The sequence below is a fragment of the Equus quagga genome, chromosome 14 (genome assembly GCF_021613505.1).
Source record: "Equus quagga isolate Etosha38 chromosome 14, UCLA_HA_Equagga_1.0, whole genome shotgun sequence".
In the NCBI taxonomy this organism is placed as follows: Eukaryota; Metazoa; Chordata; class Mammalia; order Perissodactyla; family Equidae; genus Equus; species Equus quagga.
Window position 1 is genome coordinate 73,426,695 of NC_060280.1, and position 26,912 is coordinate 73,453,606.

Genomic DNA, 26,912 nt, shown 5'->3' on the forward strand with positions numbered 1-26,912 from the left:
CATGATTTCCCTTGAAGGGAGTATTGATATCGTTGAATTTTCAGTGGATGGGTTAGAACTGGTCCTGGCTTTGCCATAATTTCACTGAGTAGTGTAAGGATATGCTTTCTTCCACATGATGCAGTGCTCAGCCTAAAAATGGTACTTTATTCATTTCTATATTTTCCTTAAAGGAACATTCTGTGCAGATTTGTGAAATATAAAATAGGCTGGGCTTCGTTGAAAAAGAAATCAAAATAGGTGCTTACTGAAATTGCTAGGTAGAGGTAAGGAATGAACACAAAGTCAACATATTTAATATTAATACTCTTTATCAGCTGTTACTTAGAGTACTTGAAACAAATTGGTTCTGTCGAGATGTTTGAGTTTGTGTTCTAGGTTAACTTAGGAACGCTTCCTGGAAGAAGGGAGATTTGAGAAAAGACTTTAAATAGCTGCAGTCTTCAAATGTTAGGCATGAAGAAGGGATTCATATAAATGGAAAAAAGGACTTTAGGGGGACTAGGAATAGAGTCTTCCAGCAAGAAGTGATAAAAGTGATTAGGCATGCAAGGGCCAGTTGAAGAAATAACTCCTTATTGAGAAGATGGATGGAAGGTAAGGAATGTGTCTGCTCAATAATTTCAAAGTGTGTTAATTCAACCTTTTAGCTTCTGATATTTTTGTGTACATACTTAATATAAAGCATACATTATTAAAAATGATTTGAGTAACAGCACTTAAATCAAGTTATGAAATGCAGTCTCTTAAAATAACCAAACTAATCTTGTAAAAACACTATCAGATCAAAGTTTCCTTTGCAACTAATCCTCTTGTCTTAGGTCTGGCATTTTTTTAATAATAGGGGCCTGTTTTCCTGTTGGAACCCTTAGTGAATTTGGTATTAAGACTTTAGCCTGTTTTGTTTGCTTTTTTTTCCCCTTTCCCTGGCAGCTTAGTCAAACCATGAAACAGGCACGTCACCAGTTGGCATCCTTTAAAACTGTGAGTAAAAATGCATCAGTGTTTCCAGATGGTAGAAGGAAAAGCTCTCCCACCCAAGAGGTAAATTAATTTCTAATAAATTCTTTTTAAAAACGCAGATAAAAATACAGATAAAGATTTATTTACATCTCAAAATTATTTAGAACTGTAAAATAATTGGAATAACCTTAGATATCCAATAGTAGCGAATGGTTAAAAAATTGGTATATCCATATATAGCCATTCTAAAAAATATCATGCTTTCAAAGAAGATCTGAAGACAAGAGAAAGTGTCTGTGATATAAAGTTAAGTGAAAAAAGTAGGATACAAAATTCTGTACAATATAATCTCAGTTAAAAAAATTCATTCAGCAAGTATTTAGGGAATGTCTGCAATTGCCAGACATTCTTCTAGAAGCAGTACTTACAGTGGTGAAAAGATAGACAAAGATCTCTCAAGGAGCTTCTATGCTGTAGGGAAGCGTATAATAAACAAATAAATATAGAATATAATTTCAAATGAGAAGTGCTATGAAAAAAGTAAAGCAAAATAAAGAGATGAGGAGAGCATGTTATGTGCATAGACAAAAGCCTGGAAAGAAATGGACCAAGAAGTTAATACTGATGATTTCTGGGTAGTGTTAGTACAGGTGATTTTAATTTTCTTCTTTTTGTTTACTTTATAAATTTTTCCATAATATATGTATATATATATTTTACTTTCTAAGCAGGAAAAATCAATACCATTATTCTTTAGAAAGAAAGAGGGGCCGGCCTGGTGGTGCAGCGGTTAAGTGTGCACGTTCCGCTTTGGTGGCCCAGTGTTCACTGGTTCGGATCCCAGGTGCAGACATGGCTTGGCAAGCCATGCTGTGGTAGGCGTCCCACATATAAAGTAGAGGAAGATGGCCACGGGTGTTAGCTCAGGGCAAGTCTTCCTCAGCAAAAAGAGGAGGATTGGCAGCAGATGTTAGCTCAGGGCTAATCTTTCTCAAAAAAAATGAGAAAGAAAGAAAGAAATTCTTTTGATTCAAAATATAAGGTGAGAGTGGAAAATTGGAGCATAAATGTGGAGCCAGACTTAAAAGGATATTAAAGACTATATTTATAAAATGACATTGTTTTGGTGCCTGCTTATTTCAATATTCACAAATTTGGATGCTAAACTCATGTATTTTCCTGTGTTTACTTACTTTTGACATTAATTTCAAGTTTTAATAGGCAGCATCGAGTAAAATGCACCATTAGTCTTTTTAATTCTATTACTTATTTATTTTTTGCCATCATCAACTCTGTCTCTTATTTAGTTCTTTCTCAGTTTTGTTTCCTAATTGGTATTCTTTTACATTTTCCTAGGTTATATATATATGTTTTATTTTTGCATTTTTTCCTTAAGTATCTCAACACAACAAAAACATTTGTCTGAAATGTTTGCAGTTCTATGATGTCTCCCTCTTCAGTGATAATTAAGAAATTTAAACGTAAAAAAAACAATTAGGCATTGGTGTGTGTCCACATATGGCGTTCCATCCTAGATGCATTTAGTGTGGTTAACTTTTTCTGGCATTGCGTTGTTGTGACTCTCAAGATAGGGTTTCTTTTGTACTCACATTCTTCTCAGTGGCTTGGTATCTTGACAGTTTTCATACCTACCATGGATTTGGCTGTACTGTAGTTTGGGCCGTTAGACTGAGTCAGGATATTGTTAGAATGAGGTGATTGGACACATTCTAATAAACCAGAAAAAAAAGGGGTTGTCAGATCCTAGAGAGTGATATTTTGTATTGTGTGGAACATGTTCAAACCTTTCAACTGATATTTTTCCAGAATGAGTACTGTTCACAGGTCTGACTGAAATAAAAATCCAGTAGAAGGGAGGAGGATTAAGTCTGTGATAACATCCTTGTAGAAACCAGTTTTACACGTCAGAGGTGCCATTTAAGTGTAATTTATTATTGTTATGATGATGATGATGAATTCAGGCTGGCTGCTTGCTTCCGAAGAATGCATGTTTGTTTTTCAGGTAAAAGAAACTCCGTATAATGGAGAATGATCTAAGAAATTAGTGAAATTTTTCTTACAATTTATGTCAAGCAGGTATTCTTTCCCTCAAACCTGAACAGTTTTCTCCCTCCTCGGTTTGTGCAGTGGAAGTCAGCTGGTCAGAAAGGAGAACAATCTATAACCCAGCTGAACGCTGGTTTCATTTCCTTGTTAGACTTATTTTTACTGACATTGGAGTCCGTCTGGTTGTTATTGTTGTTCCAGATTTGGAGATACAAATAGAAGATATACTTACTTGCCTACTGTCAGGTCACCAAGACAAAACCATAAGCCTTCTGAAATTGTTACTGGCTAGAAGAGGGGCAAATTGTCATTTATAAAGTTAATATGGCCTCCTAACTAGCCTATTTCACTCCATATGTTTGATCTATGAGTGATTTGTTTGTACATTTGAAGTAGAATGCATATTTATTTTCCTTTATTCTATGTTAGACTACCGTAACTTTCCAAGATCACTTCAGATCTTTTACAAAAGTTCAACTTAGTATCATGAGCATATTGCTTTCTCTAGACCATTTGTATTTGTATTGGTTTTTCTTTTTTTTCTGGAAAGTACTTTGTGGGAAACCAGCATTCTTCAGGATAAATATAGGAACAAGAGGAGAATTACCCTTTATCTTTTAAATACTGTACACTACCAGAAATTTATAGAAAATCAGGTAGGGAAATAAAGAGTAGAGGGAAAAATAAAGGCTTACTAGAACTATCTACAGCTTATTAAGAATGGGTTTAAGGGTTAAGATTGTAATGTCCAGCATTTTTTTTCAACAGTTTTATTATGATATAATTCACATACCACAGAGCTCACGCATTTAAAGTGTACGAGTCAGTGGTTTTCAGTATATTCACAGGGTTGTACCACTGTTGCCCAGTCTAATTTAGAACATTTTCTTTACCTCTGAAAGAAACCCTGTACCCATTAGCTTTCACTCCCCATTCCCTGCCTGTCCTTACCCCTGGTCCTAAGCAACCACTAATTTACTTTTTGTCTCTATAGATTTGCTTATTGTGGACATTTCATATAAATGGAATCATATAATATGTAGTCTTTTGTGACTGGCTTCTTTCACTTTGCATAATATTTTCAAAGTTCATCCACATTGTAGCATGTGTCAGTTCTTCATTCCTTTTTACTACTGAATGATATTCCATTGTATGGCTATATTATTTTTGGTATAGCCATTCATCAGTTGATGGACATTTGGGTTGTTTCCACTTCTTGGCTTTTATGAATAATTGTGCTGTGAGCAATTGTGTCATGTTTTTGTGTGGACGTTGATTTCTCTGGTAGTGGAATTTCTGAATCATATGGTAACTCTATGTTTAATATTTTAAGGAACTACCAAACTCTTTTCCATCAGCAATATGTGAGAGTTTCAGTTTCTTCCCATCCTCTCCAATACTTGTTATTGTCCATCTTTTTGGTTGTAGCTATACTACTAGATGTGAAGTGATGTCTCATTGTACTTTTAGATTTGTGTTTTCCTGATGATTAATGATCTTGAATATTTTTTCATGTTCTTATTGTCCATTCATATATCTCTTGTGGAGAAAATGCCTATTCAAATGTGGTGCCCATTTTTTAATTGGGTTATTTATTTTTTTCTTATTGAGTTGTAAGAGTTCTTTATATATTCTGGATGCAAGTCCCTTATCAGATACATGATTTGCAAATATTTTCTCTCATTATATACATTGTCATTTCTCTTACTTTCTTTTTTTCTTTTTTTTTAAAGATTGGCACCTGAGCTAACAACTGTTGCTAAGCTTTTTTTTTTTTTCCTGCTTTATCTTCCCAAATCCCCCCCGGTACATAGTTGTATATCTTAGTTGCATGTCCTTCTGGTTGTGGCATGTGGGACACCGCCTCAGCATGGCCTGACGAGTGGAGCCGTGCCACGCCCAGGATCTGAACTGGTGAAACCCTGGGCTGCCACAGCGGAGGGCGCAAACTTAACCACTTGGCCGCGGGGCCAGCCCCTCACTTTCTTAATGCTATCATTTGCAGCACAAAATTTTTAATTTTGGTATATAGTCCAATTTATCTATTTTTTCTTTCATTGCTCATACTTTTGGTGTAGTATCTAACAAACTATTGCTTAATATAAGGTCATGAAGATTTCTTCTTTGTGATGTTCTAAGAATTTTATAATTTTAGCTCTTCAGTTTACGTCTATAGTCCATTTTGAGTTAGTTTTTATATATAGTGTGAGGAAGTGTTCTTAGTTCTTTTGCATGTGGATATCCACTTGTCCCAGTACTATTTATTGAAAAAACTATTCTTTCTCCATTGAATTGCCTTGGCACCCTTGTTGAAAATCAATTGACTATAAATATGAGGGTTTATTGCTGTCTTAACAGTATTGTCTTCTGAGGTCCATGAACAGGGAATGTCTTTCCATTTATTTAGATCTTCTTTAATGTCTTTCAACAATGTTTTATAGTTTTTAGTGTACAGTCTTGCACTTCTTTTGTAGTGGTCTGTTTTTATAATATTTGACTATGCTGAACTTCTAAAATTATGTTAGTAGTGTGCTGAAACCTAGGATTTTATTGCAGTCACATTGTTTCTGCCTGTAATAGATACATTTGGGTTCTTTTTGGTGTTTCATTTTTGTTTGTGTGTTCTTTAGGAACCTGAGTCTGAGGAGTCTTCATCTATTACGGTAGACAAGAAAGGGAGAGAGAATTTGTTTTGGGAGGGCTGGCAGGATCTCCTTTGTGAAGACAAGGACAAACCTTTCAGCAGAGTTCAGGTAAAGCAGAGTAAGAAGAGAGAGTATAAGAGAAATTAAACTAATTATGATTTGGACTAGGGGTGCCAGTACTATCGTACTGGTTTGGGATTGTAAATTCAGGTTCTGTTAAGTTGATCCAAGACTATAATTTCACATTTCTTTCTATTAATTTGTTTGACTGCCATATCCTTTTAAGATTATTTTAGGAATCTCATGGAAAATCTAGAGCGTTGTTACTACCTGGCATTCTATATTTAATGTTTATGTTCACTTTTAGAAAGTACACTTCAAAAATCCATTATTTGCTGTGATGGAAGAGAAAGAACTAGAACGGTTAGCTCTTCAGGGCCTTCAGGATATTCTGCCAGAAACCCACGATTATCTTCCAGAAGCCCAAGATGATCTGCTGGAAACCCAGGGTGATTTGACAGGAATCCAGAGTGTTGAGCCGGAAGCCCAGAGTATTGAGCCAGATACCCAGGCTCTTGAGTTGGAAGGCCAAGCCATTGAGCCCAAAGCCCAGGCCATTCAGCCTAAAGCCCAGGATGTTAAGACAGAAACTCAGGGTATTATGCTGGAAGCCCAGAGTACTGAACCAGAAGATGAGAGAATTGCATTAAAAATCCAGGATTTTCAACCCCTAAATCAGGCTTTTCTCCCCAAAGACCAGAATATTCTACCCACATATCAGGACCAAGCTTTTCGACCCAAAGACCAACATGTTCTCTCCAAAGACCAGAATATTCTGTCCAAATGTCAGGACCAGGATTTTCCACCCGAAGACCCGGATTTTCTACCCAGAGATCAGGTAAAATAGAATGGAAGGGAGATATAATAAGAAGGAATAAGCTACTTAAGGTTTGGAGTGGGTTTTGCAAGGACTATATTATAGCTGATTTGAACGCTCATAGTTGGAAAAAATAGTTCTCCTGATTGATTTCTCAAAACTTCAGGATTCTCCGTAAGTGTTAAAGTATTATCAGTAGCAGGTTACCCCTATCTGGAAAATTTACTTTTTTTGTATCTTTTTCATTAGGAAAATTATTTCTGGCAGCCATCATCTGCTTTGACAGCTGACAGATGGAGAAAGGAGTGGCCCACAAGTGTCTAACAGTATCTTTTATCCAGGTTCCAAGGCCTACCCTCCACCAGGAATCAGTTAGACTGAAAGGAAGAAGAAAGGGATCAGCAGGAAGTAGATTACTTAGGGTTATGGGTGGGCTTACCTGGAATAGAGTATAATGTTTTATTTTATTCCATAAGATGTCCGGTTATACTCTGATCTCAGTTAACTCTAAAATTCTCACTATGGCCGAAAGTATTATCTGTTAACCTGTCTTGCTTAACTGAACAATTGATATTTGTGTTTGTTCTTTTTTAGAAAGCAAAGTTGAAGGAGCCAGCATCAATTTTGATAGGTGGGAGAGAGAGAGAGGCGTTTCCTCTGGATGTCCATCAGGATCTTCTACACAGGCATGAAGATCAGGCCTCCAGCAGGGGCAAGGTAGAACAGAAAAAAGAGAGACCAGTAGGAACTGAATTGTTTAGGGTTTAGGTTGGAGCTTGCAAACACTGCTCTCAGCTAGACTTCAGAATTGACTTCAGAATGGTTTTCTGCTTTATTCCATAATATTTCACATTATCCTGAGTTAAAAAAATTACCCTAAGGCTCTCAATAAAGCTTAGAATATTATGGGTATGATATTACTCTCACTGGACAATTTACAGTTTGTGTGTTTTTCTCTTTTAGAAAGTACACTTCAAGGAGCCATATTCTGATACCACAAATGAGAAAGGGAGAGAAGACTTTTCTCTAGCAGGTTATCAGTATCTACCTCCCAAACTCCAGGACCAGGCCTGCATCAGAGATCAGGTAGAGCAGAATAAAAAGAGATAGGAAATAAAGTAACTGGAGTTCATACATTCTCAACAATTGGGCTAAAAGCATAACATCCTTAGAGTTCTTACTGAAGCTTACAATATTATGATTAGCATGTTGCCCTCGTTAGACAATTTGTTTTCTGTTTTTCTTGTTCCTTTAGAACATGTTTCTCGAGCAACCATCATCTTTTATGAGAGAAGGTGGAGATGAATTGCCTCAGGAGTATCATCAGTTTGTTAAACATAAAATCCAGGACCAAGCCTCTTCCAGAGAACAGATAGAGTGGAACACGGTGGGAGGACTGTCTACCTTCTAAAAGAGTAACAGATGAAATTACTTAAGATTTGGGCTGGAGCTTGTCAAGCTAGCTTGTATGTAGGATACATAGAATTAAGGCTTCTAGAGTTAGTCTAAGAGTATAACATCTTCTGTTATTTCAAAATGTGCCAGTTTTAAAGAGTCCAGATGAGAGAACATACCTCTGTCGTTTAGGTTAAACAAGGCAGGTTTTTTAATAATGTTGATTGGTTAACAGTAAATTGTTCTTCCTAAACTCAAGTCCTTGAGCATATTTGGCCTTATACATTTAGTCTTGTAAATGCTGAAGGATTCTATTCTTGGTCAGCTGAAGCAGTGCAACAAAACCAGGTATCCAGTTTGCAAACCAATTATGATGAAGGACAAAACAAGCTGTTTGCTGCCTCAAAACTTCCCAAACTTCACCACCTCTTTGTTTGTGAATGGAGTTATTGGGAACACCAAATAGGAGTACGTGTGGCAATGACGTCGGCTTGTTGACTTAACATTGGGAAAATGCTAGTAATGTTATAAAAAAGAATGCCTTGTTGCCTTATCTTCTTTCAAACGTATTGTTGAATAGAGAGTTACCCCATGCAAAAATTTAAAAAGTGCCAGAATAGTCTGGGATTTGCTTTAAAATACTCCAGGAGAAAAGTGGGAGAAGAAACAGATGAAAAAACAAAATTTCACTAATTGTTGGAGCTGGGTGATGAGCATCATGGGATTTATTATACTATTTTTCTACTTTGGTATACGTTTGGAAATTTCATATTAGTCACATGTGTGCGCACACACCCCCGCCCCAACTGTGTTATATTATCCTCCCATAGTATCAGACTGGGGTTGTCACTGAAGTCTGTGTGATTGTCACTATCCCATCATTTCTTCTTAGACATTTAATTTTGTATTTTGTTGTCCCATTAGAACAAGTGTCTCAAGCAACCCTCATCTTTTGAGAAATGGGAGATTGAAAGAGGAATTTCTCCTGGAGTGCCATCGGTATGTTTCCCCCAGTATTTAAGACCTAGCCTCTCCCAGAAAATAAGTAGAGCAGGATGTAGTGAGGATTAAGTAGCGGAGAGTAAATTGCTTAGTTTTTGGCTCAAAATTGACAGGGCGCTGTAGTAACTGCTTCAGCGGTTTAGTGTTAAGATCAATAATAATGGGCAAAACTATAATGTCCTCTTGTTCTGTGATGTGTAACATCGTTCTGACCTATAGAAACTACTTCAGCTTCTTCACTGAAGCTTTTACTATTGCTCTGGCACGATGATCCTAACTTGGACAATTGGTGTTCAATGCTTATGTTGTCTTTTCGCTCAGAAACCATGGACAAGCATCACATAATATGACAGATGAGAAATGAGAAAGGAATTATTTCCAGAGTGCCATGAATAAGTGTTAGATAAAATTCAGGATCCAGGCATTCCCAGAGAGCAGATAGAACAGAGTATAGTCAAGAATAAGCAACAGAAAGTAAATTAGAGTTTGATCTGGCTTACCAGAGCTATGCTACTAACAACAATAATGTTGATGATGATAGTGTTATCTCTTATTAATACTATCAATAATATTAATATTATTATGAATAACAACTTACATTCATTACGTAGTTACCATAGCCAAAATAGTTCTAGAACTGTGTATCTATTGTCTCATTTAGTTCTCACAATAATCCTGGGAGATGATACTGTTATTATCCTTGTTTTATAGGTGAAAACTTATGACTGCTTTGTGGATACAGTTAAGATCCATGAGAGTGGCAAGAAGTATAATGTTTACTTTTATGCCATAGTGTTTCAGACTATTCTTACCTATTTAGATTACCTCAGGGCTGTCACTTCAGCCTAGAGAATTTTCACTACCGTTATGTCACTGCTCACACAATTTGGTGAGTGGTTTTGTATCTTTTAGAGCTTATACTTCAGGCAGCAGCCATCTGTTGGGACAGCTGAAAGATGGCGAGAGGATTTGCTTCTGGATGGCCCTCAGCATCTGCCACCCAAGCACCAGAGAGAGGCTTCCAGAAGAAGACAGGTAGAGGAGACCATAGAGAATGAACAGTAAATTTAAACAGGATTATAGGCACCTACTGAGCTGGGAGCAGTAAGGCTGAGCAAAAATCAGATTCTTGTTTTGTTTCATGGTGTTTAAAACCTATCCTGACCTAAGATTAGCTCCTTTAGGGCTCTCACTGAAACCTTGGGTATTGTCAGGAGCACTTGTTGCCTATTGGAAAAACTATATTTGGTATGTATGTTCTCTTATAAATGGTGGCCATTGTCTTTATGGTGTGAGAGAGGAAGAAATGAGTGGTTTCTGAGGGGATGGGGGCCTGAGGATCTTCCACCCAATGACAAGGACTAGCTCTCTACATCAGTAAGCTCGTAGAGCATAGGAAGGATCACCAAGAAATAAACTATTCAGAGTTCATGCTGGAGCTTGTTAGGGTTATATTGCCTGAGTTTTGGTGTATTGAGTTAAGATCTGTAGTTTTTCAAGCAAATGTTACAATACCCTGGTCTACTAAGATTTTTCCATGACTTAACTGAAGTCTGGTTTATTCCCATTAGAATTTTACCAGTGTCTGGGTAATTTCTATCTTGTAGTTTTATGTTATTTTAAAAACAGCCTTCAGGCAGCCAGCATTGTTAGGCTATATGAAAGAGATAAAGAGAAATTTCCTCTTGGCCCTTTTAATAGAGCAGAAAGAAAAGGAGGCATAAAGGGAGAAAGTAGGATTTGGGCTGAGGTTTTAAGGACTAAACTGTAGCTCTTTTGTGGTTTTTAGTTTGGGTCTATGAGGTTGGCCTAAGGGTATACTGTCATGTTTCATTCTACATTGTCATTTGTATACCCTGAGGTATGCGAGGCTCTTTCCTACCTCAGGCCTTTTGCATATGTTTTTTTCGTCTACCTGGATATTCTCCCCTTTTTTCTTCACAAAGCTGATCTCTCTTCATCCTTCAGGTTTCCACTTAAATTTTACCTCCTTAGAAAAGGCTGCTCTGAGCATCTTATCAAAAATAGGTCTCCACTCTTCTGCTTTTCTCTTTCTTCGCATTCTGTTTGCTTCCTTCTCAGGACGCAAACAATTGGTAAGTATTTCTTTATTTACATGAATTAACCTGGAAGAAAACACTAACAATCAGAGGTTAAAGGGAAGTTGAAGTTTATTTCGTCCAGTTATAGTCTGTGGGATGTAGGGAAGCAGTGATCAAGGAGGTCTTGAGTTGGTGTTCCAAAGAGGGAGGGTAGGGAAAAGATTATATGGGCTGAAACAGCAGGTTGTTGGCTTCAATCCAAATGACCATTGACGAAGAATAGGGTCTGCAGACATGGTCTGGTGGTCTGACCACTGGCGTCAGTCTGTCTTTGTCTTTATCTTAATCAGCATAATAGGAACATTGGTAAAAGGTCAGTTGCAAAACATAATGTCACAAGTTAAGGATTACTGGTTACATATACATTACTCAAGTTTCCATTTCTCCTGAGAAACTGACGTGGGGTCAACAGAAAAGAATTTAGGCCTCAGTTAGCAAGAGAAAGTGCAGTTTCTTTTATAACATTTAATATTTACCCCTTTCGATTGATACCTGTCTATAGGCAGTGCAAATGATTGATTATGGGGCTTAATTAGATTAATTGTCCCATTTTGAGGCCAGAATGGCCGCTAGTCCTCATGATGGGACTTCCTCTCTGCTTATGTCAGAAGCATCAGAGACAATTATGACAAATCCTCTATGCACTTTCTCAAGAAGGAAGGGATCTCATTATACATCAGTATATATAAGATTAGGCATAGTCGAGCAGGTTGCATTAGCGTAACTCGAGCAGGTGTGGTGCGTAAGCAGTGTGAGACACACATCATTATTATTTTAATTATAATCCATAATCTCATGCATATAATTATTATTATTATGACAAGCTGAACACCTGAGCACAGTAGTGAACCCAGACCATCAGGTAACCAACTGAACAGGTCGGTAAAAGGGAAATGAAACCAATTAAGGGATCCAGGAACTGGTTGACCTTTTAAGGATTTGGCTAGTTTTAAAATTTTAGAAGTTTCTAGTTCTACCTGAGCAGAAGTATTGATCCAAGTACAACAGAAGGTATTAGCCACAATACATGCTTCTCCTTGAGCAGCTAGCAAATAATCTAAAGCTATTCTATTATCCACAATGACCTGGGCCAGAGAATCTAAAGATTTTTGTTGGGCTTAGACCCAACTATCCTTCTCATAGTCTGGGAGAGGTTTCTTATCATGTATTTGATGGGGTTCAGGCAGGCCGCCCCAAGATGTGCCACTATGTTATGCAGACTATTTCAAGCTGAAGACAATAAAGGCTCAAAAGCCTCAGGAAGAACATCCGACCTTCCCCCCCAAAACTGCCTAAAGGACTTTAACATAGAAGGCCTGTTCCAGGAAGGAGCTCATATCATGTGATAGCTATAGTAGGATGTAAAATAGGTGTGATAAAAGGACACCAACAAACCCATTTTTTGGGCCTAGCAAAACCTGTTTAACAAACATTTGCATTCCATCTCTATGTAGATTGTCTTCCTCCCCTTTGAAGTCCCAGATCTTTAACCCCAATGTCCTCCTTGTCTGTAGCTGAGCATACTTAAACAGGCAGACTTAGCCAGATGGCTGAGTTACTCAGTTTCTTCTGGGTTTTTCCCATGTATACATGCTGTTAAATTTTGTTTGATTTTCTCTTGCTAACCTGCCTCTTTGATTATTTAACCAGCCATAAGAACCTTAAGGAAAAGCGGTGGGGGGAATTCTCCCACTTCCCCGAAAAATTCATTCCAGGCTGTACTGATCCCAGCCAGGATCCCAATATTCTTCCTAACCTGGCCCCTTCACTAGAGTTAACTCCTCCTGGTAAATCACACCCTTGAGAGTGACTGTACCTGTTCTTCATAGTCGGCAGATTGTCATCAGGAAGATCATCTACAATAGACAGAACCCGTTTTTTCGAAGAGCTAGAAGCAAAATAAGGGTCAGATTGTAAAATTATGAATGGTATGGTTAAATACCCAAGCAAACAGGTGCCTTCCGTACACTGGGAATCTAGGCAGGGAAAACCCCATGCCTGTCCTCTGTGTCCACAAACAAAGATAGATATATCCAGAGGGAGCAGGTAAAATTCCAGTACCTTCTTTAAACTTTATAGAGGCATTTACAAGTAGTAAGGTGGTTAGATTTTGAAACCATGGATAAGAAAGAGGCAGAGTGAGTTTCCCTTTGGTATACTTATGAATAGACAGAAGTGTGAGTGACCCTTGAGATTATGTTTTTTCTTTCTTATCCTTGTACGTCATGGTGTGTCTCGATCTTTATCAGTTCAGTTGAATCTCTTAGATGTTAAATATAGGAGGGACATAGGCTGGGAAGAAGATACAGTTTTTACAGTATCCTCACCAGATGGTACCATGACTGACAAGGTACAAGGGTAGATGCCAGGGTCATTTTGTTTATCTGAGGGCATGGGAAGAGGAATAAATTGAGGCTTTGTCAAGAAAAAAGTGGAAGGAACCAACTGAACTTGATAACTGAAATTAGGTGGTTTGGATTTGAAGGTAACTTATACTTGGATGTAGAGGAAAAATTAGTAACAGGAGTAACCAACAGATCATTACTCCCAGATAAACGACCCAGAGGGAATGAAGTGGCATATCCAGTGTTCAGTTAAATATCCAGCCGAAGCCAAAACCTGCGGGAACATACTATAGCATTGTTTTTCCTTGTAAGGCCACAATAATATAAAGAAAAGAATATAGCTAGGCAAAACATGTCTGGGAAGGGTATAAATGCCTAGTCCCGCATCTTGGGTGAGCTGTCTACCTCGGATGTCGTCTGCTTCCTGGCCACGAGAGGGTGCTCTGGTTTTGGTTGGTTTCAGTCTCTTCTCGGTGACAGGTTCAGCAGTCCATTTAGAAGTAGGATCTGGAGCCTTTTTTAGATGAGAAACTTGTATCTGTGAATCAATGCCTTGTAACTTAGCTGTGCATGGGTTGGTTAAAAGTACCTAATAGGGTCCCTTCCACTAAGGCTGGAGGGAGTTCTTTAATTGACATCTTTTCTAGGATACGAAGTTACCAGACTTTCAATCATGTGGGTGGCCTTCATCTCCTGGCAGCACACTGTTAAAGAAATCTTATAAAGTTAGAATTGGCCTGTAAGAGATTTGACAGTTCTGTATAATTGTGCACAAGATCCCCCTTTAAGAGGGTTGGCTGATAAGAGTCCTTCTCCGAATGCATTAGTCAACCAGTGAAGATCTTGAAAGGAGAAAGTTTATTTTTACCTGTTAGAGTTGAATGGGCATTGAGCAATACCAGGGGCAAGGCTTTAGGCCATGGCAAAGTAAAAGCTGAGCAGATTTTTGCTGGTTGAGTTTTAATGCTACTGTTAGTGTGCTCCACGAGTTCAGAGGACTGAGGATGGTATGCATAATTGAAATGCTGATAAATTGGCCAGATTTTACACATATTTTGAATAATTTGTCCTGTGAAATGGGTACTGTGATTGCTATGAAGCTCTTGAGGAACTCGCCAGGTAGGAGTAATTTGTTCCAGTAGTACTTTGGCTATTGCCGTGGCAGTGGCCTGTCTGCATGGAAAGGCTTCAACTCAATGTGAAAACATGCACTAAGAACTAAAACATAAGTATAACCTTGAGAAGGGGGAAGTTGAATAAAATCCGTCTGCCATACATCAAATGGACCATCAGGAAGAGGAAAATGCCCCTGTATTCCATGTACAGATTTAGCAGAATTATACTGAGGACAGATTTTATATAACTGATAGACCTGATGGACAACAGCAGGTAAGGGTCCCCAGGTATATTGTTTAGCCCATTGGATCATCTTATCAGTGCTCCAATGGGTCAGATCATGAATGAAGGTTAAAATTTCCTTTTGAAGACTCCGTGGAAGAACCAGCTGCTGATTGGGCCCCTTCCGAAGGTGCTGGTCAAAATCAAAGTAACATCCCCGTCCTTCCCATTTCCTCCTTTCTTCCTCCAGAGACAGTGCTTGTGCTTTAAGCAAGTCTGATCCAAATCCAGATTTGGAGGCTAAAGAGAGACAGGGGAGTTGGGAGCATAGAAGCAACCTTTTGGGAGGCAGCTGACTTGGCAGCAATATCAGCCATTTTGTTTCCCAAGGACTCTTGATCTTGGCCTGAGGAGTGACCTTGAGTTTTCATGATTGCTACACCTCTAGGGACCTGAATGGCATCAAGCAATGCCAAAACATAATTTTTGTTTTTAACAGTTTATCCAGCCGAGGTAAGAAAACCTCTCTGTTTCCAAAGCATGCCAAAGTTGCATGCCACCCCAAAAGCATATCAGCTGTCTTTGTAAATATTTGCATTTTGTCTTTGGCCAAATTGCGAGCTCTAGTAAGTGCATGCAGTTAGGTCTGTTGAGCAGATCTGGCGTCAGCTAGTGGGACAGATTCAATAATTTCTGCTAAGGAGACAACTGTATATCCTGCATAATATTCCCTGCAGGGTTCTTGTAAGTGGGACCCATCAGTGAACCATTCATGATCAGCATCAGGTATGGTGGTTGCTTGGAGATCTCACTGAGGTAACAAGCTGCTCAAAGTAATGCAGTTAAGAGAGAGATTTTTGTTGTGGAGTAGGGAAGCAGGGTTAAGTAGGTTGCAGGGAGAAATAATTAAATGAGGCAAGGAGAGGAGAAGAATTTCAGTTTGTCAGATGGCTAGGAGAAAAATGTTGAGAATTATGTGAGTTAAGGGGAGATTCAATAGAATGAGGAGCATGAATGGTAAAGGGGGATCCCATAACAATTTTTTCTGTACCCTTAATGAGAACTGAAATGGCAGCAACCACTTTGAGGCAAGGGGGAAGTCCCTGAGCAACAGGGTCTAAGTGTTGGCTGTAATATCAATAGGTCTTCTTTGTCCTCCTTGAGGCTGGATAAGAACACCAAAGCCATTTCCAGCCTGTTCATGGGTAAACAGGTGAAAGGGAAGATAATAATTAGGATGTCCTAGTGTTAGGGCTAGAGTTAATTGAGTCTTGATTTCTTTAAAAGATTGTTCAGCATCAGGGGTCCATTGGATAGGGTTGGGAGAGGAATTTTTAAGGAGATTATAAAGTGGCTGAGACATTGAAGAAAAATTAGGGAGGCAAGTTCAACAGTAGCCCATGTGTCTGAGGACTCCTGAGAGTTGTCTTTTTATTTTGGGAAGAGGGAAAGCTAATATGCTTTGCAGAAGTCAAGATTGAGGCCTTCTGGAATTAGGAGGTGTCCTGAAAAGTTTAACTGAAGTTAAATGAAATTGAAGTTTTTCCCTAGAAACCTTGTAGCTGTTAAGAGACAAAATCATGGAGCAAATGAAGGATATCAGTAAGGCAGGCTTCCTGAGAAGGGGAGCAGAAAAGTAAATCACATATTGGAGCAAAGTAAATTCGCAAGGGAAAGAGATGCTAGCCAAATCAGCCTTAAAAATTTGGGAAGAATATGTGGCGCTTTCAGTACATCCTCCAGGAAGGACAGTCCAGGGGTACTGTTGCTCTTTCCACGTGAAGGAAAAAAGATATTGACTGTCAGGGTCAGTGCTAAAGAAGACACTACAGAGGTCAATAACAGTAAAATGTGACTATCGAGAGGAACGTGGGCCAAAAGAGTATGAGGGTCAGGAATCACAGGGTATCAGGGAATTACTGTGTTATAAATGGCCCTAAGGTCCTGAACAAATTGCCATCCTCCATTATTGGGTTTGCAGATTGGTGAAATGGGGTTGTTACAAGGACTGGTGCAGGGAGTGATTCGTCCCTTTTGTGTATCATCTATTATAGGCTGTATGCCAGCAAGGGCTTCAGGGTTTAAAGGGTAGTGTTTAATGTTAGGAAGGGGCTTATTAGGATTTATTTGAATCTTAAGAGGAGGAGCAGAATAACTATGTCCGATGTCAGTGTTGGACTGAGCCCATAAATTGTCAGGTATCTCTTGGGTAACTGGGTGAACAGTGTCAGCATGGCTTACTGAATAGATGGAAATCTAAGTGGGAACTGTTTCTATAGCATAATCTCCTGGTGAGGAAAGTTCAAGCATCATTTTTCCCTTTGGAGAGAAAGAGATATGAGCCTTATAGGTTTCTAAAAAGTCTCTCCCAAGGAGCTATATGAGAGCAGACAAGACAAGGAAGAAGCTGTGGCTTCCTGCTAGAGGCCCTAATTGGAAGGGGATAGGTAAAAACTTAGGTACTGATACAGGATTGTTATTGACCTCGACCATTTGAACAAATTCGGAATTCTGGGGAGAGGACATGGAAAGTGTGTCAGGGTTGAGGACAGGAAGGGTGGCTTCAGTATCAACCAGTGCTTGAACTAAATCATCCCAAATTTTTGTATCTATTTCCCCTAATTAGTCTGCTTTTAACAGGGGAAATGTCCCCTGTAATTCCCCACAGCAGCCCTATTGTTGTGAAGGAGGGGGCTGAGGGGCCTTGTCAGGCTGGATGGAGTGCAAGCCACCGTTTATATTTTAGACAGTCCTTTTTAAAGTGTCCAGTACATTTGCAAAAGAAGCAAGCTTTTTAATTCTGGGGTCCCGAAGGATTTGGGGCCCCCTTTTTAAACTGTTTTAGTTGTAAAGTCCTAAGTTTGGCAGTCTTTTCTTGGTAGTCTAAGACTCGGGTTGTCTTGTTTCCTCTATCATTTTCTAAAGTCTTAGATAATTGATTAACTAGTGAAGCTAATTCATTAGGCTGTTTAGCTGGGTTTTTTTTGAGGAAGATTAGCCCTGAGCTGAGTACTGCCAATCTTCCTCTTTTTGCTGAGGAAGACTGGCCCTGAGCTAACATCCATGCCCGTCTTCCTCTATTTTATACGTGGGACATCTACCACAGCATGGCTTTTGCGAAGCAGTGCCATGTCCACACCTGGAATCCGAACCAGCAAACCCCGGGCCGTTGAGAAGTGGAACGTGTGCACTTAACCGCTGCACCACTGGGCCGGCCCAAGGCTGTTTAGCTTTAAATCATGTTGTTTAATCCGAGTATTGAGCACATCGGAGAGACCTGCCATAGCAATGGAATTAAATAGATATTGGGGTCTCATCAGTTAGCTCTTTTATTCCTGATTTTTTTTTGAAATTTTTTTCGAATCTATTGAAATAATCAAGGACAGATTTGTCCTTTTTCTATACATAACATTGGATGGCTTTCCACTTTACTTGAGGGGGAAAAATTTGGGGTAGAACCTTGAGCAGTTAGGTGGCTTGTTTCTGAGCCTTATCAAATCCTTGGGCCCCTGCAAGTTTAATATCGTCTCAAGGTCTTTTCCAAGAAACTGCCAACATCCATTTGCACGGTACCACATTTCCAACTATCATAAGTATAAGCTGGTATAGGTCGGAGAAGCCTGACTGCTAAGCATTTATAATCAGGCTGAAATGGTGTTCAAATTCATGAGAATTAGTTTTTGGATTTGGAAAGTCCTTTACCAGAGCCAAAAGTTCAGATTTGGTCCAAGGGGCATAAGTATCCTGGCAGTTATAATTTCCAGTGGTTTGGATTTTAAAAGAGACTGTTAAAGCAGTTTTAGAATTACCTGAAAGATTTAGAATTTCTGAGGCAGAAAAGAAAGGCAGCTCAGACAGAGTAGAAGAAGAAGAGGGAAGAGAAGGGTAGAGTGGAGAAAGAAGAGGAGGGGTTGAAGGCAGAGAAGGCTCAGAAGAGTCACGTGCTCAGGGTTCAGAGGAGAGGGAAACTTCTAGAGACAGTTTAGTTTCACTTTTGTGAGTTTTAGAATCTTTTTCTAATTTAACTAAACGCTTGTTAAATTTGGAATTGTTTTCTCTAAAGGAGGCAATAGTAGCCTCATAATCCCACTTGGAAGCTTCACCATACCAACCAAAATAAGCTTCTGTTTGTTTTTGAGAAGTTCTATATTTTCATTGCTCCAATTGTGTGTGCAAGTAAAGCAATTTAGGGATTTCAAAAGAGCCCCATTGAGGCCATTATAATTTTATTTATTTTATTTTTTATTTTTTATTTACTTATTTTTGGGGGGAAGATTAGCCCTGAGCTAAGATCTGCTGCCAATCCTCCTCTTTTTGCTGAGGAAGACTGGCCCTGAGCTAAATCTGTGCCCATCTTCCTCTACTTTACATGTGGGACACCTACCACAGCATGGCTTGCCAAGCGGTGCCATATCCGCACCTGGGATTTGAACCGGCGAACCCCTGGCTGCCAAAGCAGAATGTGCAAACTTAACCACTGTGCCACAGGGCCTGCCCCATGGCCATTGTAATTTTAAATCATCCTGAGTTATCTTGGTCAAAAGATCCAGCCATCTACAGCTGACTTTTCTATATTTCTTATACATGTATCCAACTGGAGTACCTGAAGGAGATATTTCTGCCAGAGAAGACTAGAGTAGGGGTTCCCTATGGCACTCACCTTTGAAGACGTCCTTTCAGTGCCCTAAAAATTTGTAAGCTTCCCTATGACTGAAAATGAAAAGGCTTTTTTTCTGGAGGAAGCAGTCTCAAACCTTGACCAAGGCAGGAGGTTCAGACCATGGACTCTTTACCTGAGAAATCTCTCAGAGCTGCCTAGAACACAGCTGAGCACAACAGGCTCTTGCAGGTGCCTTGCTTTGGTTTGAGGCGGCCACAGGAGAAGAGGAGGGTCACAGATCCCACTTCTGACACCAAATATGTTAAACCTGGAAGAAAACACTGAGTCAGACGTTCAAGGAAAGTTGAATTTTATTTCGTCCACTTACAGTCTGCAGGCTAGGGAAGTACCAATCCATGGAGATCTTGAGTGGGTGTTCCAAAAAAGGGTAGGGAAAAGATTATATGGGCTGAAACAGCAGGATGTTGGCTTCAGTCCAAATTCCCTAGTGACTGTTAACAAAAAACAGGGTCTGCAGACATGGTCTGGTGGTCTGACCACTGGTGTCAGTCTGTCTTTATCTTGATCAGCATAATAGGAACATTGGTAAAAGGTCAGTTGCAAAACAAAATGTCACAAGTTAAGGATTACTGGTTACATATGTATTATTCAAGTTTTCATTTCTTCTAAAACTGATGTGGGGTCAACAGAAAATTTAGGCCTCAGTTAGCAAGAGAGAGTCCAGTTTCCTTTATAATGTTTAACACATTTCCCACTAATCTGTAAGCTTCATGAGGAGAAGCACCATGCCTATTTTGGTTGCCAGTGTATGGACAGCCTTTAGCACAGTGCTGGTACCTGGTAGTCTCTTGCTAAATATGTTTTGAATGAATTAGTCAATCAATCAAACATTTATTGAGCACTTGTTAGGTGTTAGCCATTATTTAGATACTAAATATCAGAGATACAACTATGAACAAGACACAGCACTGACAGTCTAAAGAAGAGAGACTGACACATAAGCAGATAATTATGAAGCAACGTAATTAGTGGTATATGGCATTAACTGAGCGTGGAAGAGGTGTACCTAGCCCTTACTATTCAATTGAGGGTGCAGCGTTGGTGGTCGGAACCTCTTCTTGTCCTTCTGCCACACTAGCCCTGAAAATCCTCGACCCGGGATCAGTGTTTTCTCTTAGGCTCCCAAGTAATCCAGCCTTATTGGAGAAAACACTTTAATAGTGTAGACTTACACCACATTCATGCTTAAGATTTATGATCACAGCTGGGTCCATGGTGCTGCTTAGCATTTTTCTTATTTGCCTTTTGTCAGCGCCCCTCTCATGGCCCACACTGATAATTCTCAACCTTAAACACTTCTTAAAGTTCTTGCATATTCCCATACTCTCAGACTTTCATAAAGAAAATGGAAGCCATCACACAATAACTATTTCAACCATTAACTTTTTTGCCATTCTTAGCCTATTCCTACTGTCAGAGGAAAAGTTGTCTCTCTTTGGATCTATATTCTGGATTCTCTTGCCACCTTTTCTTCTGGGTCCCGTTTTGAATATTATATTGTGAGACTCTGGTTTCTGTTAAAATTCTCTGAAGAATGTTGCATCTTTTTTGTTTGTTTGTTTTAGCAGGCAATCAACCTGATTAAGTTCAGCCTATAAGTTCTTTTTCACTTTCTGTGAACAGTGGGTCCAGTGTTAGTTCCGTTCTCAAAGCTTTTATTGTATTCTTTTAGGTCTGTTTCATGCACACATGGTTCAGGGGTGGTTCTGGGATATGTGCCAGTTCGTACACAGGATTAAGGGACCTACTTTTCTAGCTCACTCTTCTTTCAAGATACCCACCCCCTCCCTACACTCTCCAGATCCCATGGGCTGCATTTCCTAGAATTTTTAGTTACAGTTAGTGAGAGAGAGAGAGACATAGTGGGGTAATTCCTTCATCAGTGCTGGAAGTTGGTTTTTTAATGTTTTTGAAGGGAGAAAATAATTTCATTGTTGTTGTAGTAAAAGTACACTGAACCAAATCTGAACCAAACCATTGCTCCTAGGGGAGAAACAGAGGTAGGTTCCTGTGAACCTCTGACCACATTTTGGTCAACTAATCAATATATAACCTTGCTTTATGTGTCTTTATGTTTAAAGACACCTTATTTAATATATGTTGTTGATTCATTAACATTGAACTTAGGGCCAGCGGCACTGTAGCTCTTGTCTGAATGAAGCTTATCTAATACATTATTTTCTCTATAAGGCACATCACAGCCTTCTTATACTTGGAAATACTAGATAGTACTACAGCACTGTGCTTAAGGGCCGTTATAAACAATGAAATCACCAACAAAAAGCACAACAATGCAGAAAACTTGGCACTAAGTAAAACTCGAAAAGGATACTTGTTTACAGTGTGAAGTATGAAACAAAGGCAGAGCATCACCTTGTTCAACCTCAGCTAACAACGTGCTCATCTGGCAACTCAGATTTTTCATAACTCTGTGCAAGTCTGCAAATGACCGCAAAAGCACCAAGAGTATTGATTTGGCAATTACAAATTTTAGCAACTAGGCCAATTTACAAATAAGGAATATGTGAATAATGAGGATTTCCTATAATTTACATACCATACAATTAATCCATTTAAAGGGTACAATTCAGTTTTTTAGTATATTCAAAGGGTTGTGCAAACATCGTCACAATCAATTTTAGAACATTTTCATCATCCCCAAAAACTCCTGTACCCATTAGCAGCCACTCCCTTTTCCCCCCTCATCCCCACCCCCAGCCCTTGGCAACCACTGATTTCTGTTTCTGTAGACTTGCCTATTCTGGACATTTCATATTAATGATATCATGCAATATGGCCTTTTGTGACTGGCTTCTTCACTTAGCATGTTTTCCAAGTTCATTGACTTTGTAGCATATAGCAGTACTTCATTCCTGTTCGTTGGATAATATTGCATTTTATGCATATGGCACATTTTATCCATTTTTCAGTTGATGGACGTTTGGATTGTTTCTACTTCTTGGCTATGAAGAATAATGGTACTGTGAACAACTGTGTACAAGTTTTTCTGTGGATATATGTTTTCATTTCTCTTGGGTATACACCTAGGGGTGGAATTGTTGGGACATACGGTAACTCGATGCTTAACCTTTTGAGGAACTGCCAAACTGGTTTCCAAAGTGGCTGCACTATTTTTCGTTCCCATCAGTAGTATATGAGGTTTCTAATTTCTCCACGTCCACACCAACACTTATTATTATCCATCTTTTTAATTATAGCTATCTTAATGGGTGTGAAGTGGTATTTCATTGTAATTTTGATTTATATTTTCCTGATGGTTAATGGTGAGCCTCTTTGCATGTGCTTATTGGCCATTTGCATATCTTCTTTGGAAACCTATCTGTTAGATCCTCTGCCCAATTTATAATTGGATTGTCTTTTGATTATTGAGTTATGTGAGAACTCATAATATATTCTACATACATGTCCCCTATTAGTTATATGATTTGCAAATGTTTTTTCCTATTCTGTGGATTGTCTTTTTACTTTCTTTATGGCTTGCTTTGTAGCACGAAAGTTTTTAATTTTAATGAAGTCTAAATTATCTACTTCTTTTGTTGTTTGTGCTTTGATGTCATATCTAAGAAACCTAATCCAAGGTCATGAAGATTTATTCTCTTAAGAGTTTTATATCTCCTACATTTAGGTCTGTAATCCTCTTTGAGTTAATTTTCTCATATGGTGTTAGGTAGGGGTCTAACTTCATTCTTCTGCATGTGGATATTCAGTTGTACCAACACCATTTGTTGAAAAGACTATATTGCCCATTGAATTCTCATGGCACTCTTGTTAATAATCAATTGATTGTAAATATAAGGATTTATTTCAGAACTGAGTTCTATTCCATTGATGTATATGTCTATTCTTAGGCCAATGTCACACTGTCTTGATTCCTCTAGCTTTGTACTAAGTTTTGAAATCGGGAAGAGTGAATCCTCCAACTTTGCTCTTCTGTTTCAAGATCGTCTGAGCTATTCTGGGTCCCTTGCATTTTCGTATGAATTTAAGGATCACCTTGTCACCTTCTACAAAGAAGTCAGCTGAAATTTTGATGGAAATTGTATTAAAACTGTTGATCAAATTTGGGGAGTACTGCTGTCTTAATAATATTAAGTCTTCCAGTTCTGAACATGAGATAACTTTCTGTTCATTTAGATCATCTTTAATTTCTTTCAACAATGTTTTTTAAGTTTCAGAGTATAAAATTTATACTTCCTTTGTTAAATTTATTCCTAAGTATTTTTTGATGGTATTATAAATGGATTTTTCCCTTAATTTCATTTTCAGATTGTTCATTTCAAGTATCTAGAAATACAATTGCTTGTTATATAGTGATCTTGTATCCTGCAGCATTGCTGAGAGATAAATAACGTTTAAGCTAAACAGATAAAATTAATTTTAAGCTTTTATTTATAAAAGTTAGAGATCATAATTTGACTCGTATAATGTCCGAGTAGGTATACCAAGTTATTTCATAAGGCTTTCTTAGTAATATGGGAAATTACCTCCAGTTTCCTCCCTGCCATATCAGTTGATTGTTATAATACTTTCGGGCTTTTATTCTCTGGACTCACACCCATCAAGAGAGTTGTATAAGTTGAAACTGAGTCTAGATTTGAGATATTAAGGGATCTGGCTTTTTATCCTGGATTCAATCCCAAGCACTCATGATAGAGCAGTTTCACTTTAGGAGAAGTTTCATTCTGAACATTTTGATTTGTTATTAGTTCATCCATGTTTTTGACCTGAATCTTGTTCTTTGGTTTATTGTTTTTTATTTGGTTAATTTCTTCAAAACTGCTCTCTTTCATTCTTTTTGGATTTTATTCTATTGGTTTTTTTTTGTTTTTTTAATCCAGTTGAGCTCAGGGTTACAGGAAAAAAGAATCAATAGATGAAAATATCAAAAGCATGCATGGGGCTAGCTGTTGGCAGTTTTTCATTTTGTGTGGCTGGACATTCTAACAGGTTTATGATGAATATCAGTCAGGATTGAACACTGAATTCCAAACTCCACTGGCACTTCAGTCTGGAGTAGATCAAGAAGAAGACAAGAAAGAGGTATGTAATGATATCTGCTTTTGGACATCAGTATTTATACTATGATAGTATATATAACAGTTTATGTGAATAGAATAGTATTACATAAATATGTAAATTGGAAACAATTTGTTGTGTCCTAACACATGAAGAGCTAATACTGCAGTTTCATAGATAAGGCAAAGAAGTTGCTTGAGTCATTTTAATATGTTGGACTTCTCTTCCAAACTCCTAGGATGTAGGGTACCTTGATGTAAAATCTGATAGATTCTGATCCTAGTGAATTTCTCCAGTTAGTGATCTTTGCCACAATAACTCATTTAAAGGAAGAGTTTTAATTTATGGCTTCCTTTTTTAAATTTTCAATAGTTTAAACCAATAGTTTTTAACACTGGCCATGTACCAGAATCATATGTGGAGCTTTTTTCAAAATACACTTGCCTGGACTCAAACCAGATATACTGAATCAGTATCTGAAAATGTAGGTCTGGGGCATCTGTGTTTTTAAAAAATACCACTGATGAGTCAGCATCATGGTGGAATGAACTTGCCTGGGACTCTCTCCCCTCCAACATACAACAAAAAGGGACATCCATAGTCCAACAGAAGACATCCTAACAACACAGAAACCTTGGAGAGACATGCAGCCACACAACGGAGGGCGGAGAGACTGGAACCCCCCTCAGAGGAGCTGGAATGGGGTAAGAGAGAACTTGGCTCCCTCCCCTAAAGACTGTGGTAGCTGTGGGAGGCTCTGAGAGGGAAGGAGCTGGGGAGGGGTCCCTCATTCATGGGATCACCCAGGACTCCCACGGGCCCTTGGAGCCTATAGGGAAGCCCTGTAATGGGGAGAAAGCTTTCGCATGGGGGGACCTTGTCAAGCCAAGACTCCAGGAGACCACAGAGTGAGAGCTGATCAAGAAATCCTGGAATGCACATGGGAGAAAGTACCCCTACCGCTCACCCGCTCAGTGCAGCTCCAGCCCCTGGGATCTCAGCTGAAGGCAGAGGGCTCAGAATGGGTGGCTGTCGACCCCCACCCAGTGGTGATAGGCTGTACCTGCAACTGAATAATATCATAATGAGAAAGAGCTGACCTTCCAACATCAGACACTACATCAAATCTCCAGACCAAAGAGAAAACGACAAGCACCCAGAACTCAGTCCTGAGAACCCAGAAATATGTAAGCTAAATGACAATGAATTCAAAATAGCTATCATCAAAAAAATGAGGTAAAAGAGAATGTAGAGAATTCACTGAGTTCAGGAGCTACTTCACAAAAGAGATTGAAACTATAAAGAAGAATCAATCGGAAATTAGAGATGAAAGACACAATGGAAGAGATAAAACAAAATACGGATTCCCTGAGTGCTTGAGTGGACATCATAGAAGAGCATATCAGCATAATCGAAGATAGACATGTGGAAATGCTCCAAATAGAGGAGGAGAGACAACTAAGACTAAAAAGAAATGAAGAAAGTCTCCGAGAAATATCCGACTCAATGAGAAAATGCAACATAAGAATTACAGGTATTCAAGGTGAAGAGAATGAGAATGGAGCAGAAAGCATGTTCAAAGAAATAATAACAGAGAACTTCCCAAATCTAGGGAAAGAGGGGGAAATACGTGTGGAAGAAGCTTCCAGATCTCCTAGATTTGTCAATGTAAAAAGACCTACTGCAAGGCATATAGTAGTAAAACTGGCAAAAATGAATGACAAAGAAAGAATACTCTGGGCAGCAAGGCAGAAGAAAATAACCTACAAAGGAACCCCTGTCAGGCTTTCAGCAGATTTCTCGGCAAAAACCTTACAAGCTAGGAGAGAATGGAATGACATATTCAAATCTTTAAAAGACAAGAATCTTCAGCCAAGAATACTCTATCCAGCAAAAATATCCTTCAGATATGAGGGAGAAATTAAATCTTTCCCAGACAAACAAAAGGTAAGGGACTTCCTGTCCACGAGACCTCCTCCCACAAGGAATCCTCAAGGCCCTCATACCTGAAAAAGAAATAAAAGGAGAAAGGGGTCACAAAACACAGAGTAAGGAGATAAATAGGTAGGAAGAATCGGAATAGGATAGCAAATATTCAACTCTAGGATTAGGCTAAAGGGAAGGAAAAAACCAAAAAGAAGACAATCTTGTCACTTTAGTCACAAACTCACAACACAAGTTGGAATAAGATATGAGAAAAACAACTTAGGAGGGGAAGAGGAAAGGGACTGAATTGGTTTAGACTAAGGAAATAAGAGGGCATCAGAAAATGGACTATATTATACACAAGATTCTGAATATGAACTTCAGGGTAACCACTAAACAAAAAAGCAGAACAGAGACACAAAAATAAATAAGGAAAAAACAAAGAAACACATCATAAAAAGCTACATAATTCAGTGAGTAGACCAAAACACACAGGACAAGAAACAAAGGAAATGCAGGAAAACCGGAAAACAA

The 26,912-nt window shown here is 38.7% G+C and overlaps 1 protein-coding gene across 4 annotated transcripts in view; it reads left to right on the forward strand.

Moving 5' to 3' along the window:
* LOC124252362 (coiled-coil domain-containing protein 15-like) overlaps positions 1–26,912 on the forward strand; it is a 108,829-nt gene that overhangs the window by 10,990 nt on the left and 70,927 nt on the right. For 2 of the 4 annotated variants that reach the window (XM_046685747.1, XM_046685748.1), the window contains exons 5-13: positions 934–1,044; positions 5,661–5,783; positions 6,043–6,573; positions 7,147–7,269; positions 7,516–7,638; positions 7,808–7,939; positions 8,872–8,946; positions 9,862–9,984; positions 24,384–24,476. In XM_046685747.1, coding sequence (XP_046541703.1) covers positions 934–1,044; positions 5,661–5,783; positions 6,043–6,573; positions 7,147–7,269; positions 7,516–7,638; positions 7,808–7,939; positions 8,872–8,946; positions 9,862–9,984; positions 24,384–24,476 — 1,434 coding nt within the window. The remainder of the gene's footprint in view (positions 1–933; positions 1,045–5,660; positions 5,784–6,042; positions 6,574–7,146; positions 7,270–7,515; positions 7,639–7,807; positions 7,940–8,871; positions 8,947–9,861; positions 9,985–24,383; positions 24,477–26,912) is intronic. The other 2 variants (XM_046685751.1, XM_046685749.1) reach the window with 2 other exon arrangements.